Raw genomic sequence first — 18129 nt, forward strand, 5'->3', positions numbered from 1 at the left:
AAGCAGCCCGTTTGATTGGCACCCCATCCACCACCTTCAACATTCACTCCTTCCAACACCGGTGCACATTGGCAGCAGTGTGTACCATATACAAGATACACTGCAACAACTCGTCAAGCCTCCTTCAACAACACCTTCAAAACCCACAACCTCTACCATCTAGAAAGACAAGAACAGCAGGCCTGTGGGAACACCACCACCTCCGAATCACACATCATCTTGACTTGATGTATATTGTCATTTCTTCATCATTGGGTTAAATTCCTGGAACTCTCTACTAACAGCACTATGTGAATGCCTTCACTACACGGACTGCAGCGGTTCAAGAAGGTGGCTCACCACCACCTTCTCACGGGCAACGAGGGATGGGATGTAAATGCCGGCTTTGGAAGTGACAGCCCTGAATGAATTTTGTAAGAGGCCCCAGTATTGGCTGGGCTTAAAGGCAACAGCAACGTTAAAGGGACCAGTAAAATGGAAGACTCAGTAGCACAGATACTGTGACCGCTAACTGATTAGTGCCAAATGAGGGACAGTTTTGTGCTTTGGGCCCAGCTCTGCTAGAACTGGCAGTGAAGCATCCCAGACATATTTCACATAAGAAACTGATGATAACTACCTGATGTATGCCTCAGTACTGCTTGGTCCTCCCAGCTGGTCCTCCATCAGATAGGTGTTATGGGAAGAGGAGACGAAGTAATGGCTGAGTGGCTGGGTCATGTCCTGATAAACCTGGTCATGGCTGGAGTTAAATATGTCCCCATCAGGAGATAACAGGTACATCATGAAGCTATCTTGGGTCAAGAGCTGGTTCTGTTTGGCTGAGGATTGGAAACAAATTCAAGGTTATGATTATTCAAGGAGCACATTATACTCTTATGTCCTTTCTTTAATTTCTTAACCCTGACCCCATTACTGTCCTGCAGCATATCTCCTTCGCCAGGTTCCAGTGAGTGACCAGCTTGAGGGTTTCTGCTGTTCTATAATTGGCTATGGCAAGCCACATGACAACAGTACAGCCAATGATTGTTCTTGGGTAAATTTTGTGAGACACATTAGGGCTGGAATTGGAAGATTCTGATTTTGGACTTGTACAGGGTACAAAGAGTACACACTGCCCCAAGAGCTATCCCACACTGCACTGTGATGATCCTATTTCTCAAATAGTATTTCTGAGTGAGAATGCCTATTACTCCAAATGATAGATACAGAGTAAAGCTCTCTCCACAGTGTCTCACCAATCACTGCCAGGGTAGGTACAGCACAGGTGAGAGACAGAGTATAGTTCCTTCTACAATGTCCCATCAAACACTGACAGGACAGAACAGGGTTAGATACCGAGGAGAGCTAAATAAAAAAGGGTTGGATACAGAGTAAAACTCCCTCTACCCAGGGTTGTCCAACATAAAACACATAGGCCACGATCCAACCCATCAAAGGTTTCCATCCAGTCCGCGGATGTAAACTGTACCAGGCCGTTCCTCATCCTCGCCAGGGGTTAGCAATGTGTCTGTACAAGGACACCAGTGCCCGTGGTAAAAAGATTTGAGACTTTTTTGAGGGGGTCGGCGGGTTCTGACTTTTTTTTTTAAAGCCTGTTGGAAAATCCTGAAGCTGCCTGAAGTTCAGAAACCACTGTTCCCGCTCCCAGCACATGTCAGCTGTGAAACAAATGTTGCAATTTTTTTAAAAACAGGCCAACCACGAAGCTGCTTTACTGAGTGTTACTGCTTTCTGAAACTGTCAGAGAGGGGGTAGAAAAGAGAGGGAGCAAAAGAGAGAGAGAGTGGGGGACAGAGAGAGAGAGAGAGAGAGAGAGGGAAGGGGGAGACAGGGGGAAGGGGGACAGAGAGACAGGAGAACAGAGAGACGGGGTAGACAGAGAAAGGCGACAGAGAGAAGGGGGGAACGGTGGGGGGGGGGGGGTCAGAGAGAGAGAGGGGACAAAGAGGGGGGGCAGAGAGAGAGAAAGGGGCACAGAGAGAGGGAGGGACAGAGACGGACAGAGAGGGGGCTGATTGCAAGAGAGAGGGGAACAGAGCGAGGGGGGAACAGAGAGAGAGGGAGAGAGAGGGATGAAGAGAGAAGGGGCACAGAGAGAGGGGAGACAATGAGAGAGGGGGGACAGAGAGAGGAGACACAGAGACAGAGGGTCAGAGAGAGGGACAGAGAAAGAGAGAAGGGGCACAGAGAGAGAGGGGGAGACAGAGAGATGGGGGAGACAGAGAGGGGGGACACAGAGAGGGGGGGACACAGAGAGGGGAGTACACAGAGAGGGGGGGACACAGAGAGGGGGGGACACAGAGAGGGGGGGACACAGAGAGGGGGGGACACAGAGAAGGGAGGACACAGAGAGGGGAGGACACAGAGAGGGGAGGACACAGAGAGGGGGAGAGACAGAGGGAGGAGGGTGAGAGAGTGATCAAAATCACTCCTGATAAATGGACATCTACCTGGAATACTCTGCATCGCTACAACCAGCGTGCAGGCAGACATTGATTACTTGCACAAGTAAATAAATGCCAGGTATCTCACTAAATCAGTGTCCAATATAGTGACGAGAAAGTAAGTCAATAAATGAGTCTTCTCATTTGAAGCTTCTTTACAAAAAGTTGTTGTTTTGATTAATAGTAAGATAAATTTTTAATGCCTTTAGCTTTCCAAAATTGTCTCACCGGCTCCCTATGTAGGACAAAAATTGTAATGTGGACCCCCCATGTGAAAAGATTGGACATTCCTGCTCTACACTGTCCCATTAAGCACTCCCAGGATAGGAACAGCATGGGTTAATTACAGAGTAAAGCGCCCTCTATTAGGGGAACAGGCAGGCATTTCTACAGTGGCAGACGTGATTCCAGGATGGTATGTTGCCTCCCTGGCGCCAGGGCCAAGTATTTCACTGAGCGGCTGTAATGCATTCTGAGGGGGGTGAGTGAACAACCAGAGGTAGTGGACCATATCAGTACCAACGACATAGGTAGAAAGAGGGATGAGGTCCTGCAGCCAGTTTTTAGGGAGCTGGGACAAAAACTAACAAGCAGGACCTGAAAGGTAGTAATCACTGGATTACTCCCAGTATCACGTGCTAGTGAGTATAAAATTAGTACGATAGAGCACATGAATGTGTGGCTGGAGAGATGGTGCAGAGGGACTGCTTTAGATTCCTGGGACATTAGAACCAGTTCTGGGGAAGGTGGGACCTGTAAAAGCCAGACGAGTTACACCTGAACAGGGCTGAGACCAATGTTCTTGTGGGCCAGTTTGTAAGTGCTACGACAAGGGTTTAAAATAATTTGGCAGGTAGATGGGAACCAAGAGGTAACATTAGAGAGGAAAAACTAGGTGCACAAAGGATTGGGAGAGACAGATAGCACTGGAGTAAGAATTTTAAGGTATTCGGTGGGGGTCAGAGGAAGAGGGAATGCAATAAGGTCTAAATTAGCTTCATAGTGCATGCTCAAAGTGTGGTCAATAAGGTTGGTGAGCTGCAGGCACAGATAGCCATGTGGGAATATGATATCATAGTGATAACAGAGACCTGGCCCAAATAAGGGCAGGGCTGGGTTCAAAATGTTCATGGATACAAGATGTTCAGGAAAGAAAGGAGGAGGGGTGGCAGTAATAAGGAGAAATATTACAGTGCTGGAGAGAGAGGATGTCCTGTAAGGGTCACGGACAGAATCTATATGGTTAAAGTTAAGAAATAATAGAGGTATCATTACTCTACTGGGTGTACTCGATAGGTTACTAACTAGTGGGAAAGATATAGAGGATCAAATTGGCAGAGAAATTATAGGGAGGTGCAAAATCTATCGAGCAGTGACATGGGGGACTTTAATTATCCCATTATAGACTGGCATGGTAAGAGTGTAAAGGGCAAAGAAGGGGGAGAGTCTCTGAAGTGTGATCAGCAGAATTTTCTTGATCAGTATGTTTCCGGCTTAATGAGAAAGGAGACATTGCTGGAAATGGTTCTGGGGAATGAGGTGAGTCAAGTAGATCAAGTGTCAGTTAGGGATCAGTGATCATAGTATTGTAAGGTTTAGGTTCGCTATGGAAAAGGACATGCAGCAATCCAGAGTAAAATAATACTAAATTAGAGGAGGGCTAATTTCAGTGAGTGAGAATGGATCTGTCCCTGGTAAAATGAAATCAAAGATTGGCAGCAAAACTGTAACGGAGTAATGGGCTTCTTTTAAAGATGAGATGTGAAAGATCTCACGCTACTATTTGTAAGAAGAGCAAGGGAGTTCTCCTCGGTGTCCTGACCATTCTTTATTCCTTAAACAAGATCACAAAAAAAAGATTATCTGGTCATCATTGCATTGTTGTTTGTGGGAACTTACTGTGTGCAAATTGGCTGCTGTCTTTCATACATTACAACATGCTACACATCAAAAGTACTTCATTGGCTATACAACGCTTAGGGACATCCTGTGGTTGTGAAAGGCGCTATACAAATGCAAGTCTTTCTTTTCTTTCTTTCCATCTTGTTCAGTGGTAGCACTCTCGACTCTGAGTCTAAACGTTGTGAGTTAAAGCCCCAGACCAGGACTTAACAGTTCACGTAGGCACTGGTATCATTGTAACATTGAAGGAGTGCTGTGACATTACACTGTCTGTTCAGCTAGACTGAAAAGAGCAAGTGGCAGAATTTAAAGAAAGATTGGGAGTTCTCTTGATGCCTTCATCCATATTTATACATGAAACAAAAACAGGCCACCTGGTTATTCCACTCATTTGCTTTTTGTTGGACCTTGTGTACAAATTGGTACAATTCTCTTATATACCCCACTCCCCTCATTGTAACACTCTCTGATAGTGGGCGGCACAGTGGCGCAGTGGTTAGCACCGCAGCCTCACAGCTCCAGGGACCCAGGTTCGATTCCGGGTACTGCCTGTGTGGAGTTTGCAAGTTCTCCCTGTGTCTGCGTGGGTTTTCTCCGGGTGCTCCAGTTTCCTCCCACAAGCCAAAAGACTTGCAGGTTGGTAGGTAAATTGGCCATTATAAATTGTCACTAGTATAGGTAGGTGGTAGGGAAATATAGGGACAGGTGGGGATGTTTGGTGGGAATATGGGATTAGTGTAGGATTAGTATAAATGGGTGGTTGATGTTCGGCACAGACTCGGTGGGCCGAAGGGCCTGTTTCAGTGCTGTATCTCTAATCTAATCTAATATACCCCACACCCCTCACTGTAACACTCTGATATACCCCACACCCCACACTGTAACACTCGAACATACCCCGCACTGTAACACTCGAATATACCCCACACCCCTCACTGTAACACACGAATATACCCCTCACTGCAACACAGGAATAGACCCCACACCCCTCACTGTAACACTGATATATCCCACACCCCTCACTGTAACACTCGAATATACCCCACACCCCTCACTGTAACACTCTCTGATATACCCCACACCCCTCACTGTAACACTCTCTGATATACCCCACACCCCTCACTGTAACACACGAATATACCCCACACCCCTCACTGCAACACAGGAATAGACCCCACACCCCTCACTGTAACACTGATATACCCCACACCCCTCACTGTAACACACGAATATACCCCACACCCCTCACTGTAACACAGGAATAGACCCCACACCCCTCACTGGAACACTGATAGATCCCACACCCCTCACTGTAAGACTCTGATGTACCCCCCACCCCTCAGTGTAACACTCTGATATACCCCACACGCCTCACTGTAACACTCTGATATACCCCACACCCCTCACGGTAACACTCTGATATACCCCACACGCCTCACTGTAACACTCTGATAGACCCTAGATGCCTCACTGTGACACTCTGATAGACCCCACACCCCTCACTGTAACACTCTGATAGACCCCACACCCCTCACTGTAACACAGGAATAGACCCCACACCCCTCACTGTAACACTGATATATCCCAGTCCCCTCACTGTAACACTCTGATTACCCCACACCATAACACTCTGATATACCTCACACTCCTCACTGTAACACTCGGATATACCCCACACCCCTCACTGTAACATTGTGATATACCCCACATGCCTCACTGTAACACTCTGAAATACCCTACACCCCTCACTGTAACATTGTGATATACCCCACATGCCTCACTGTAACACTCTGATATACCCCACACTCCTCACTGTAACACTCTGAAATACCCCACACCCCTCACTGTAACACTCTGAAATACCCCACACTCCTCACTGTAACACTCTGAAATACCCCACACTGCTCAGTGTAACACTTTGATATATCCCACATCCCTCACTGTAACACTCTGATATACCCCACACCCCACACCATAACACTTTGATATATCCCACACTCCTCACTGTAACACTCTGATATATCCCAGACCCCACACCATAACACTCTGATATACCCCACATCCCACACTATAACACTCTGATATATCCCACACCCCTCACTATAACACTCTGATATATCTCACACCCCTAACTATAACACTCGAATATACCCCACACCCCTCACTAACACTCTGATATACACCACATCCCACACTATAACACTCTGATATATCCAACACCCCTCACTATAACACTCTGATATATCCCACACCCCTCACTATAACACTCGAATATACCCCACACCCCTCACTAACACTCTGATATATCCCAGACCCCACACCATAACACTCTGATATACCCCACAACCCACACCATAACACTCTGATATGTCCCACACCCCTCACTGTAACACTCTGATATAACCCACACCCCACACCATAACACTCTGATATATCCCACACCCCTCACTGTAACACTCTGATATAACCCACACCCCACACCATAACACTCTGATATATCCCACACCCCTCACTGTAACACTCTGATATAACCCACACCCCACACCATAACACTCTGATATATCCCACACCCCTCACTGTAACACTCGAATATACCACACACCCCTCACTGTAACACTCTGAAATACCCCACACCCCTCACTGTAACACTCTGAAATACCCCACACTCCTCACTGTAACACTCTGAAATACCCCACACTGCTCAGTGTAACACTTTGATATACCCCACATCCCTCACTGTAACACTCTGATATACCCCACACCCCTCACTGTAACACTCTGAAATACCCCACACCCCTCACTGTAACACTCTGATATACCCCACACTCCTCACTGTAACACTCTGATATACCCCACATGCCTCACTGTAACACTCGGATATATCCCACACCCCACACTATAACACTCTGATATATCCCACACCCCTCACTATAACACTCTGATATATCCCACACCCCTCACTATAACACTCGAATATACCCCACACCCCTCACTGTAACACTCTGATTTACCTCACACTCCTCACTGTAACACTCTGATATACCCCACATGCCTCACTGTAACACTCGGATATACCCCACATGCCTCACTGTAACACTCGGATATACCCCACACTCCTCACTGGAACACTCTGAAATACCCCACACTCCTCACTGTAACACTCTGATATACCCCACATGCCTCACTGTAACACTCGGATATACCCCACACTCCTCACTGTTACACTCTGAAATACCCCACACTCCTCACTGTAACACTCTGAGATACCCCACACTGCTCAGTGTAACACTTTGATATACCCCACATCCCTCACTGTAACACTCTGATATACCCCACACCCCTCACTGTAACACTCTGAAATACCCCACACTCCTCACTGTAACACTCTGATATACCCCACATCCCTCACTGTAACACTCTGATATACCCCACACCCCTCACTGTAACACTCTGAAATACCCTACACCCCTCACTGTAACATTGTGATATACCCCACACCCCTCACTGTAACACTCTGATATATCCCACACGCCTCACTGTAACACTCTGATATACCCCACACCCCTCACTGTAACACTCTGATATACCCCACACCATAACACTCTGATATATCCCAGACCCCACACCATAACACTCTGATATACCCCACATCCCACACTATAACACTCTGATATATCCCACACCCCTCACTATAACACTCTGATATATCCCACACCCCTCACTATAACACTCTGATATATCCCACACCACTCACTATAACACTCGAATATACCCCACACCCCTCACTGTAACACTCTGAAATACCCCACACCCCTCACTGTAACACTCTGAAATACCCCACACTCCTCACTGTAACACTCTGATTATCCCACACCATAACACTCTGATATATCCCACACTCCTCACTGCAACACTCTGATATATCCCAGACCCCACACCATAACACTCTGATATATCCCACACCCCTCACTATAACACTCTGATATACCCCACACCATAACACTCTGAAATACCCCACACTCCTCACTGTAACACTCTGATATACCCCACAGCCCTCACTGTAACACTCTGATATACCCCACACCCCTCACTGTAACACTCTGAAATACCCTACACCATAACACTCTGAAATACCCCACACTCCTCACTGTAACATTGTGATATACCCCACATGCCTCACTGTAACACTCTGAAATACCCCACACTCCTCACTGTAACACTCTGAAATACCCCACACTGCTCAGTGTAACACTTTGATATACCCCACATCCCTCAATGTAACACTCTGATATATCCCACACGCCTCACTGTAACACTCTGATATACCCCACACCCCTCACTGTAACACTCTGATATACCCCACACCCCTCACTGTAACACTCTGAAATACCCTACACCCCTCACTGTAACATTGTGATATACCCCACATGCCTCACTGTAACACTCTGAAATACCCCACACTCCTCACTGTAACACTCTGAAATACCCCACACTGCTCAGTGTAACACTTTGATATACCCCACATCCCTCAATGTAACACTCTGATATATCCCACACGCCTCACTGTAACACTCTGATATACGGCACACCCCTCACTGTAACACTCTGATATACCCCACACCCCTCACTGTAACACTCTGAAATACCCTACACCCCTCACTGTAACATTGTGATATACCCCACATGCCTCACTGTAACACTCTGAAATACCCCACACTCCTCACTGTAACACTCTGAAATACCCCACACTGCTCAGTGTAACACTTTGATATACCCCACATCCCTCAATGTAACACTCTGATATATCCCACACTCCTCACTGTAACACTCTGATATACCCCAGACCCCACACCATAACACTCTGATATGCCCCACATCCCACACTATAACACTCTGATATATCCCACACCCCTCACTGTAACACTCTGATATACCTCCCACCCCTCAGTGTAACACTCGAATATACCACACACCCCTCACTGTAACACTGATATACGCCACAGCCCTTTCACTGTAACACGCGGATAAACCCCACACTCCTCACTGAAACCCTCGAATATACCCCACACCCCTCACTGTAACACTCTGAAATACCCCACACTCCTCACTGTAACACTCTGAAATACCCCACACTGCTCAGTGTAACACTTTGATATACCCCACATCCCTCACTGTAACACTCTGATATACCCCACACCCCTCACTGTAACACTCGAATATACCCCACACCCCTCACTGTAACACTCTGATTATCCCACACCATAACACTGTAACACTCTGAAATACCCCACACTCCTCACTGTAACACTCTGAAATACCCCACACTGCTCAGTGTAACACTTTGATATACCCCACATCCCACACTGTAACACTCTGATATACCCCACACCCCTCACTGTAACACTCTGAAATACCCCACACTCCTCACTGTAACACTCTGATATACCCCACATGCCTCACTGTAACACTCGGATATATCCCACACCCCACACTATAACACTCTGATATATCCCACACCCCTCACTATAACACTCTGATATATCCCACACTCCTCACAGTAACACTCTGATATACCCCACACGCCTCACTGTAACACTCTGATATACCCCACTCCCCTCACTGTAACACTCTGAAATACCCCACACCCCTCACAGTAACACTCGAATATACCCCACACCCCTCACTGTAACACTCTGATTTACCTCACACTCCTCACTGTAACACTCTGATATACCCCACATGCCTCACTGTAACACTCGGATATACCCCACATGCCTCACTGTAACACTCGGATATACCCACACTCCTCACTGTAACACTCTGAAATACCCCACACTCCTCACTGTAACACTCTGAAATACCCCACACTGCTCAGTGTAACACTTTGATATACCCCACATCCCTCACTGTAACACTCTGATATACCCCACACCCCTCACTGTAACACTCTGAAATACCCTACACCCCTCACTGTAACATTGTGATATACCCCACACCCCTCACTGTAACACTCTGATATATCCCACACGCCTCACTGTAACACTCTGATATACCCCACACCCCTCACTGTAACACTCTGAATTACCCCACACCATAACACTCTGATATATCCCAGACCCCACACCATAACACTCTGATATACCCCACATCCCACACTATAACACTCTGATATACCCCACACCACTCACTGTAACACTCTGATTATCCCACACCATAACACTCTGATATATCCCACACTCCTCACTGTAACACTCTGATATATCCCACACCCCTCACTATAACACTCTGATATATCCCACACCCCTCACTATAACACTCTGATATACCCCACACCATAACACTCTGATATACCCCACATCCCACACTATAACACTCTGATATATGCCACACCCCTCACTGTAACACTCTGATATACCCCACACCATAACACTCTGATATACCCCACATCCCACACGATAACACTCTGTTATATCCCACACCCCTCACTATAACACTCTGATATATCCCACACCCCTCACTATAACACTCTGATATATCCCACACCCCTCACTATAACACTCTGATATATCCCACACTCCTCACAGTAACACTCTGATATACCCCACACGCCTCACTGTAACACTCTGATATACCCCACTCCCCTCACTGTAACACTCTGATATACCTCACTCCCCTCACTGTAACACTCTGAAATACCCCACACCCCTCACAGTAACACTCTGATATACCCCACATGCCTCACTGTCACACTCGGATATACCCCACATGCCTCACTGTAACACTCTGATATACCCCACTCCCCTCACGGTAACACTCTGATTTACCTCACACTCCTCACTGTAACACTCTGATATACCCCACATGCCTCACTGTAACACTCGGATATACCCCACATGCCTCACTGTAACACTCGGATATACCCCACACTCCTCACTGTAACACTCTGAAATACCCCACACTGCTCAGTGTAACACTTTGATATACCCCACATCCCTCACTGTAACACTCTGATATACCCCACACCCCTCACTGTAACACTCTGAAATACCCCACACTCCTCACTGTAACACTCTGATATACCCCACACCCCTCACTGTAACACTCTGATATACCCCACACCCCTCACTGTAACACTCTGATATACCCCACACCCCTCACTGTAACACTCTGATATATCCCACACGCCTCACTGTAACACTCTGAAATACCCCACACCCCTCACTGTAACACTCTGAAATACCCCACACTCCTCACTGTAACACTCTGATTATCCCACACCATAACACTCTGATATATCCCACACTCCTCACTGCAACACTCTGATATATCCCAGACCCCACACCATAACACTCTGATATATCCCACACCCCTCACTTTAACACTCTGATATACCCCACATCCCACACTATAACACTCTGATATATCCCACACCCCTCACTGTAACACTCTGATATACCTCCCACCCCTCAGTGTAACACTCGAATATACCACACACCCCTCACTGTAACACTGATATACGCCACAGCCCTTTCACTGTAACACGCGGATAAACCCCACACTCCTCACTGAAACACTCGAATATACCCCACACCCCTCACTGTAACACTCTGAAATACCCCACACTCCTCACTGTAACACTCTGAAATACCCCACACTGCTCAGTGTAACACTTTGATATACCCCACATCCCTCACTGTAACACTCTGATATACCCCACACCCCTCACTGTAACACTCGAATATACCCCACACCCCTCACTGTAACACTCTGATTATCCCACACCATAACACTGTAACACTCTGAAATACCCCACACTCCTCACTGTAACACTCTGAAATACCCCACACTGCTCAGTGTAACACTTTGATATACCCCACATCCCACACTGTAACACTCTGATATACCCCACACCCCTCACTGTAACACTCTGAAATACCCCACACTCCTCACTGTAACACTCTGATATACCCCACATGCCTCACTGTAACACTCGGATATATCCCACACCCCACACTATAACACTCTGATATATCCCACACCCCTCACTATAACACTCTGATATATCCCACACCCCTCACTATAACACTCTGATATATCCCACACTCCTCACAGTAACACTCTGATATACCCCACACGCCTCACTGTAACACTCTGATATACCCCACTCCCCTCACTGTAACACTCTGAAATACCCCACACCCCTCACAGTAACACTCGAATATACCCCACACCCCTCACTGTAACACTCTGATTTACCTCACACTCCTCACTGTAACACTCTGATATACCCCACATGCCTCACTGTAACACTCGGATATACCCCACATGCCTCACTGTAACACTCGGATATACCCACACTCCTCACTGTAACACTCTGAAATACCCCACACTCCTCACTGTAACACTCTGAAATACCCCACACTGCTCAGTGTAACACTTTGATATACCCCACATCCCTCACTGTAACACTCTGATATACCCCACACCCCTCACTGTAACACTCTGAAATACCCTACACCCCTCACTGTAACATTGTGATATACCCCACACCCCTCACTGTAACACTCTGATATATCCCACACGCCTCACTGTAACACTCTGATATACCCCACACCCCTCACTGTAACACTCTGAATTACCCCACACCATAACACTCTGATATATCCCAGACCCCACACCATAACACTCTGATATACCCCACATCCCACACTATAACACTCTGATATACCCCACACCACTCACTGTAACACTCTGATTATCCCACACCATAACACTCTGATATATCCCACACTCCTCACTGTAACACTCTGATATATCCCACACCCCTCACTATAACACTCTGATATACCCCACACCATAACACTCTGATATACCCCACATCCCACACTATAACACTCTGATATATGCCACACCCCTCACTGTAACACTCTGATATACCCCACACCATAACACTCTGATATACCCCACATCCCACACGATAACACTCTGTTATATCCCACACCCCTCACTATAACACTCTGATATATCCCACACCCCTCACTATAACACTCTGATATATCCCACACCCCTCACTATAACACTCTGATATATCCCACACTCCTCACAGTAACACTCTGATATACCCCACACGCCTCACTGTAACACTCTGATATACCCCACTCCCCTCACTGTAACACTCTGATATACCTCACTCCCCTCACTGTAACACTCTGAAATACCCCACACCCCTCACAGTAACACTCTGATATACCCCACATGCCTCACTGTCACACTCGGATATACCCCACATGCCTCACTGTAACACTCTGATATACCCCACTCCCCTCACTGTAACACTCTGATTTACCTCACACTCCTCACTGTAACACTCTGATATACCCCACATGCCTCACTGTAACACTCGGATATACCCCACATGCCTCACTGTAACACTCGGATATACCCCACACTCCTCACTGTAACACTCTGAAATACCCCACACTGCTCAGTGTAACACTTTGATATACCCCACATCCCTCACTGTAACACTCTGATATACCCCACACCCCTCACTGTAACACTCTGAAATACCCCACACTCCTCACTGTAACACTCTGATATACCCCACACCCCTCACTGTAACACTCTGATATACCCCACACCCCTCACTGTAACACTCTGATATACCCCACACCCCTCACTGTAACACTCTGATATATCCCACACGCCTCACTGTAACACTCTGATATACCCCACACCCCTCACTGTAACACTCTGATATACCCCACACCCCTCACTGTAACACTCTGATATATCCCAGACCCCACACCATAACACTCTGATATACCCCACATCCCACACCATAACACTCTGATATATCCCAGACCCCACACCATAACACTCTGATATATCCCACACCCCTCACTATAACACTCGAATATACCCCACACCATAACACTCTGATATATCCCACACCCCTCACTGTAACACTCGGATATACCCCACATGCCTCACTGTAACACTCGGATATACCCCACACTCCTCACTGTAACACTCTGAAATACCCCACACTCCTCACTGTAACACTCTGAAATACCCCACACTGCTCAGTGTAACACTTTGATATACCCCACATCCCTCACTGTAACACTCTGATATACCCCACACCCCTCACAGTAACACTCGAATATACCCCACACCCCTCACTGTAACACTCTGATTTACCTCACACTCCTCACTGTAACACTCTGATATACCCCACATGCCTCACTGTAACACTCGGATATACCCCACACTCCTCACTGTAACACTCTGATATATCCCAGACCCCACACCATAACACTCTGATATCCCCCACATCCCACACGATAACACTCTGATATATCCCACACCCCTCACTATAACACTCTGATATATCCCACACCCCTCACTATATTACTCAGATATACCCCACATCCGAAACTATAACACTCTGATATATCCCACACCCCTCACTATAACACTCTGATATATCCCACACCCCTCACTATAACACTCTGATATACCCCACATCCGACACTATAACACTCTGATATATCCCACACCCCTCACTATAACACTCTGATATATCCCACACCCCTCACTATAACACTCTGATATATCCCACACCCCTCACTATAACACTCTGATATATCCCACACCCCTCACTATAACACTCTGATATATCCCACACCCCTCACTATAACACTCTGATATATCCCACACTCCTCACAGTAACACTCTGATATACCCCACACGCCCCACTGTAACACTCTGATATACCCCACTCCCCTCACTGTAACACTCTGAAATACCCCACACCCCTCACAGTAACACTCTGATATACCCCACATGCCTCACTGTAACACTCGGATATACCCCACATGCCTCACTGTAACACTCTGATATACCCCACTCCCCTCACTGTAACACTCTGATTTACCTCACACTCCTCACTGTAACACTCTGATATACCCCACATGCCTCACTGTAACACTCAGATATACCCCACATGCCTCACTGTAACACTCGGATATACCCCACACTCCTCACTGTAACACTCTGAAATACCCCACACTCCTCACTGTAACACTCTGAAATACCCCACACTGCTCAGTGTAACACTTTGATATACCCCACATCCCTCACTGTAACACTCTGATATACCCCACACCCCTCACTGTAACACTCTGAAATACCCCACACTCCTCACTGTAACACTCTGATATACCCCACATCCCTCACTGTAACACTCTGATATACCCCACACCCCTCACTGTAACACTCTGATATACCCCACACCCCTCACTGTAACACTCTGAAATACCCTACACCCCTCACTGTAACACTCTGATATATCCCACACGCCTCACTGTAACACTCTGATATACCCCACACCCCTCACTGTAACACTCTGATATACCCCACACCATAACACTCTGATATATCCCAGACCCCACACCATAACACTCTGATATACCCCACATCCCACACTATAACACTCTGATATATCCCACACCCCTCACTATAACACTCTGATATATCCCACACCCCTCACTATAACACTCGAATATACCCCACACCCCTCACTGTAACACTCTGAAATACCCCACACCCCTCACTGTAACACTCTGAAATACCCCACACTCCTCACTGTAACACTCTGATTATCCCACACCGCTCACTGTAACACTCTGATATACCACACATCATAACACTCTGATATATCCCACACCCCTCACTATAACACTCGAATATACCCCACACCCCTCACTGTAACACTCTGATTATCCCACACCGCTCACTATAACACTCAAATATATCCCACACCCCTCACTGTAACACTCTGATATACCCCACACCATAACACTCTGATATACCCCACATCCCACACGATAACACTCTGATATATCCCACACCCCTCACTATATCACTCAGATATACCCCACATCCGACACTATAACACTCTGATATATCCCACACCCCTCACTATAACACTCTGATATATCCCACACTCCTCACAGTAACACTCTGATATACCCCACACGCCTCACTGTAACACTCTGATATACCCCACACCCCTCACTGTAACACTCTGAAATATCCCACACCCCTCACAGTAACACTCTGATATACAGCACACCCCTCACTGTAACACTCTGATAGACCCTAGACGCCTCACTGTGACACTCTGATAGACCCCACACCCCTCACTGTAACACTCTGATACACCCCACACGCCTCACTGTAACACTCTGATATACCCCACACCCCTCACTATAACACTCTGATATACCCCACATCCCTCACTGTAACACTCTGATATACCCCACACGCCTCACTGTAACACTCTGATATACCCCACACCCCTCACAGTAACACTCTGATATATCCCACACCCCTCACTATAACACTCTGATATACCCCACACCATAACACTCTAATATGCCCCACATCCCACACTATAACACTGTGATATATCCCACACCCCTCACTGTAACACTCTGATATACCCCACACCATAACACTCTGATATACCCCACATCCCACACGATAACACTCTGATATATCCCACACCCCTCACTATAACACTCTGATATATCCCACACCCCTCACTATAACACTCTGATATATCCCACACCCCTCACTATATCACTCAGATATACCCCACATCCGACACTATAACACTCTGATATATCCCACACCCCTCACTATAACACTCTGATATATCCCACACTCCTCACAGTAACACTCTGATATAACCCACACGCCTCACTGTAACACTCTGATATACCCCACTCCCCTCACTGTAACACTCTGAAATACCCCACACCCCTCACAGTAACACTCGAATATACCCCACACCCCTCACTGTAACACTCTGATTTACCTCACACTCCTCACTGTAACACTCTGATATACCCCACATGCCTCACTGTAACACTCGGATATACCCCACATGCCTCACTGTAACACTCGGATATACCCCACACTCCTCACTGTAACACTCTGAAATACCCCACACTCCTCACTGTAACACTCTGAAATACCCCACACTGCTCAGTGTAACACTTTGATATACCCCACATCCCTCACTGTAACACTCTGATATACCCCACACCCCTCACAGTAACACTCGAATATACCCCACACCCCTCACTGTAACACTCTGATTTACCCCACACCCCTCACTGTAACACTCTGAAATACCCTACACCCCTCACTGTAACATTGTGATATACCCCACACCCCTCACTGTAACACTCTGATATATCCCACACGCCTCACTGTAACACTCTGATATACCCCACACCCCTCACTGTAACTCTCTGATATATCCCAGACCCCACACCATAACACTCTGATATATCCCAGACCCCACACCATAACACTCTGATATACCCCACATCCCACACTATAACACTCTGATATATCCCACACCCCTCACTATAACACTCTGATATATCCCAGACCCCACACCATAACACTCTGATATACCCCACATCCCACACGATAACACTCTGATATATCCCACACCCCTCACTATAACACTCTGATATATCCCACACCCCTCACTATATTACTCAGATATACCCCACATCCGACACTATAACACTCTGATATATCCCACACCCCTCACTATAACACTCTGATATATCCCACACCCCTCACTATAACACTCTGATATACCCCACATCCGACACTATAACACTCTGATATATCCCACACCCCTCACTATAACACTCTGATATATCCCACACCCCTCACTATAACACTCTGATAT

General features: G+C 46.8%; 1 protein-coding gene across 3 annotated transcripts in view; it reads right to left on the reverse strand.

Annotated features, from left to right (window-relative positions):
* Positions 1-18129, reverse strand: part of LOC137348027 (1-phosphatidylinositol 4,5-bisphosphate phosphodiesterase delta-3-like) — a 313571-nt gene that overhangs the window by 137254 nt on the left and 158188 nt on the right. For all 3 annotated transcript variants that reach the window (XM_068013110.1, XM_068013111.1, XM_068013109.1), the window contains exon 6: positions 620-821. In XM_068013110.1, coding sequence (XP_067869211.1) covers positions 620-821 — 202 coding nt within the window. The remainder of the gene's footprint in view (positions 1-619; positions 822-18129) is intronic.

This window comes from Heterodontus francisci, chromosome 33 (assembly GCF_036365525.1).
Source record: "Heterodontus francisci isolate sHetFra1 chromosome 33, sHetFra1.hap1, whole genome shotgun sequence".
Taxonomy (NCBI): Eukaryota; Metazoa; Chordata; class Chondrichthyes; order Heterodontiformes; family Heterodontidae; genus Heterodontus; species Heterodontus francisci.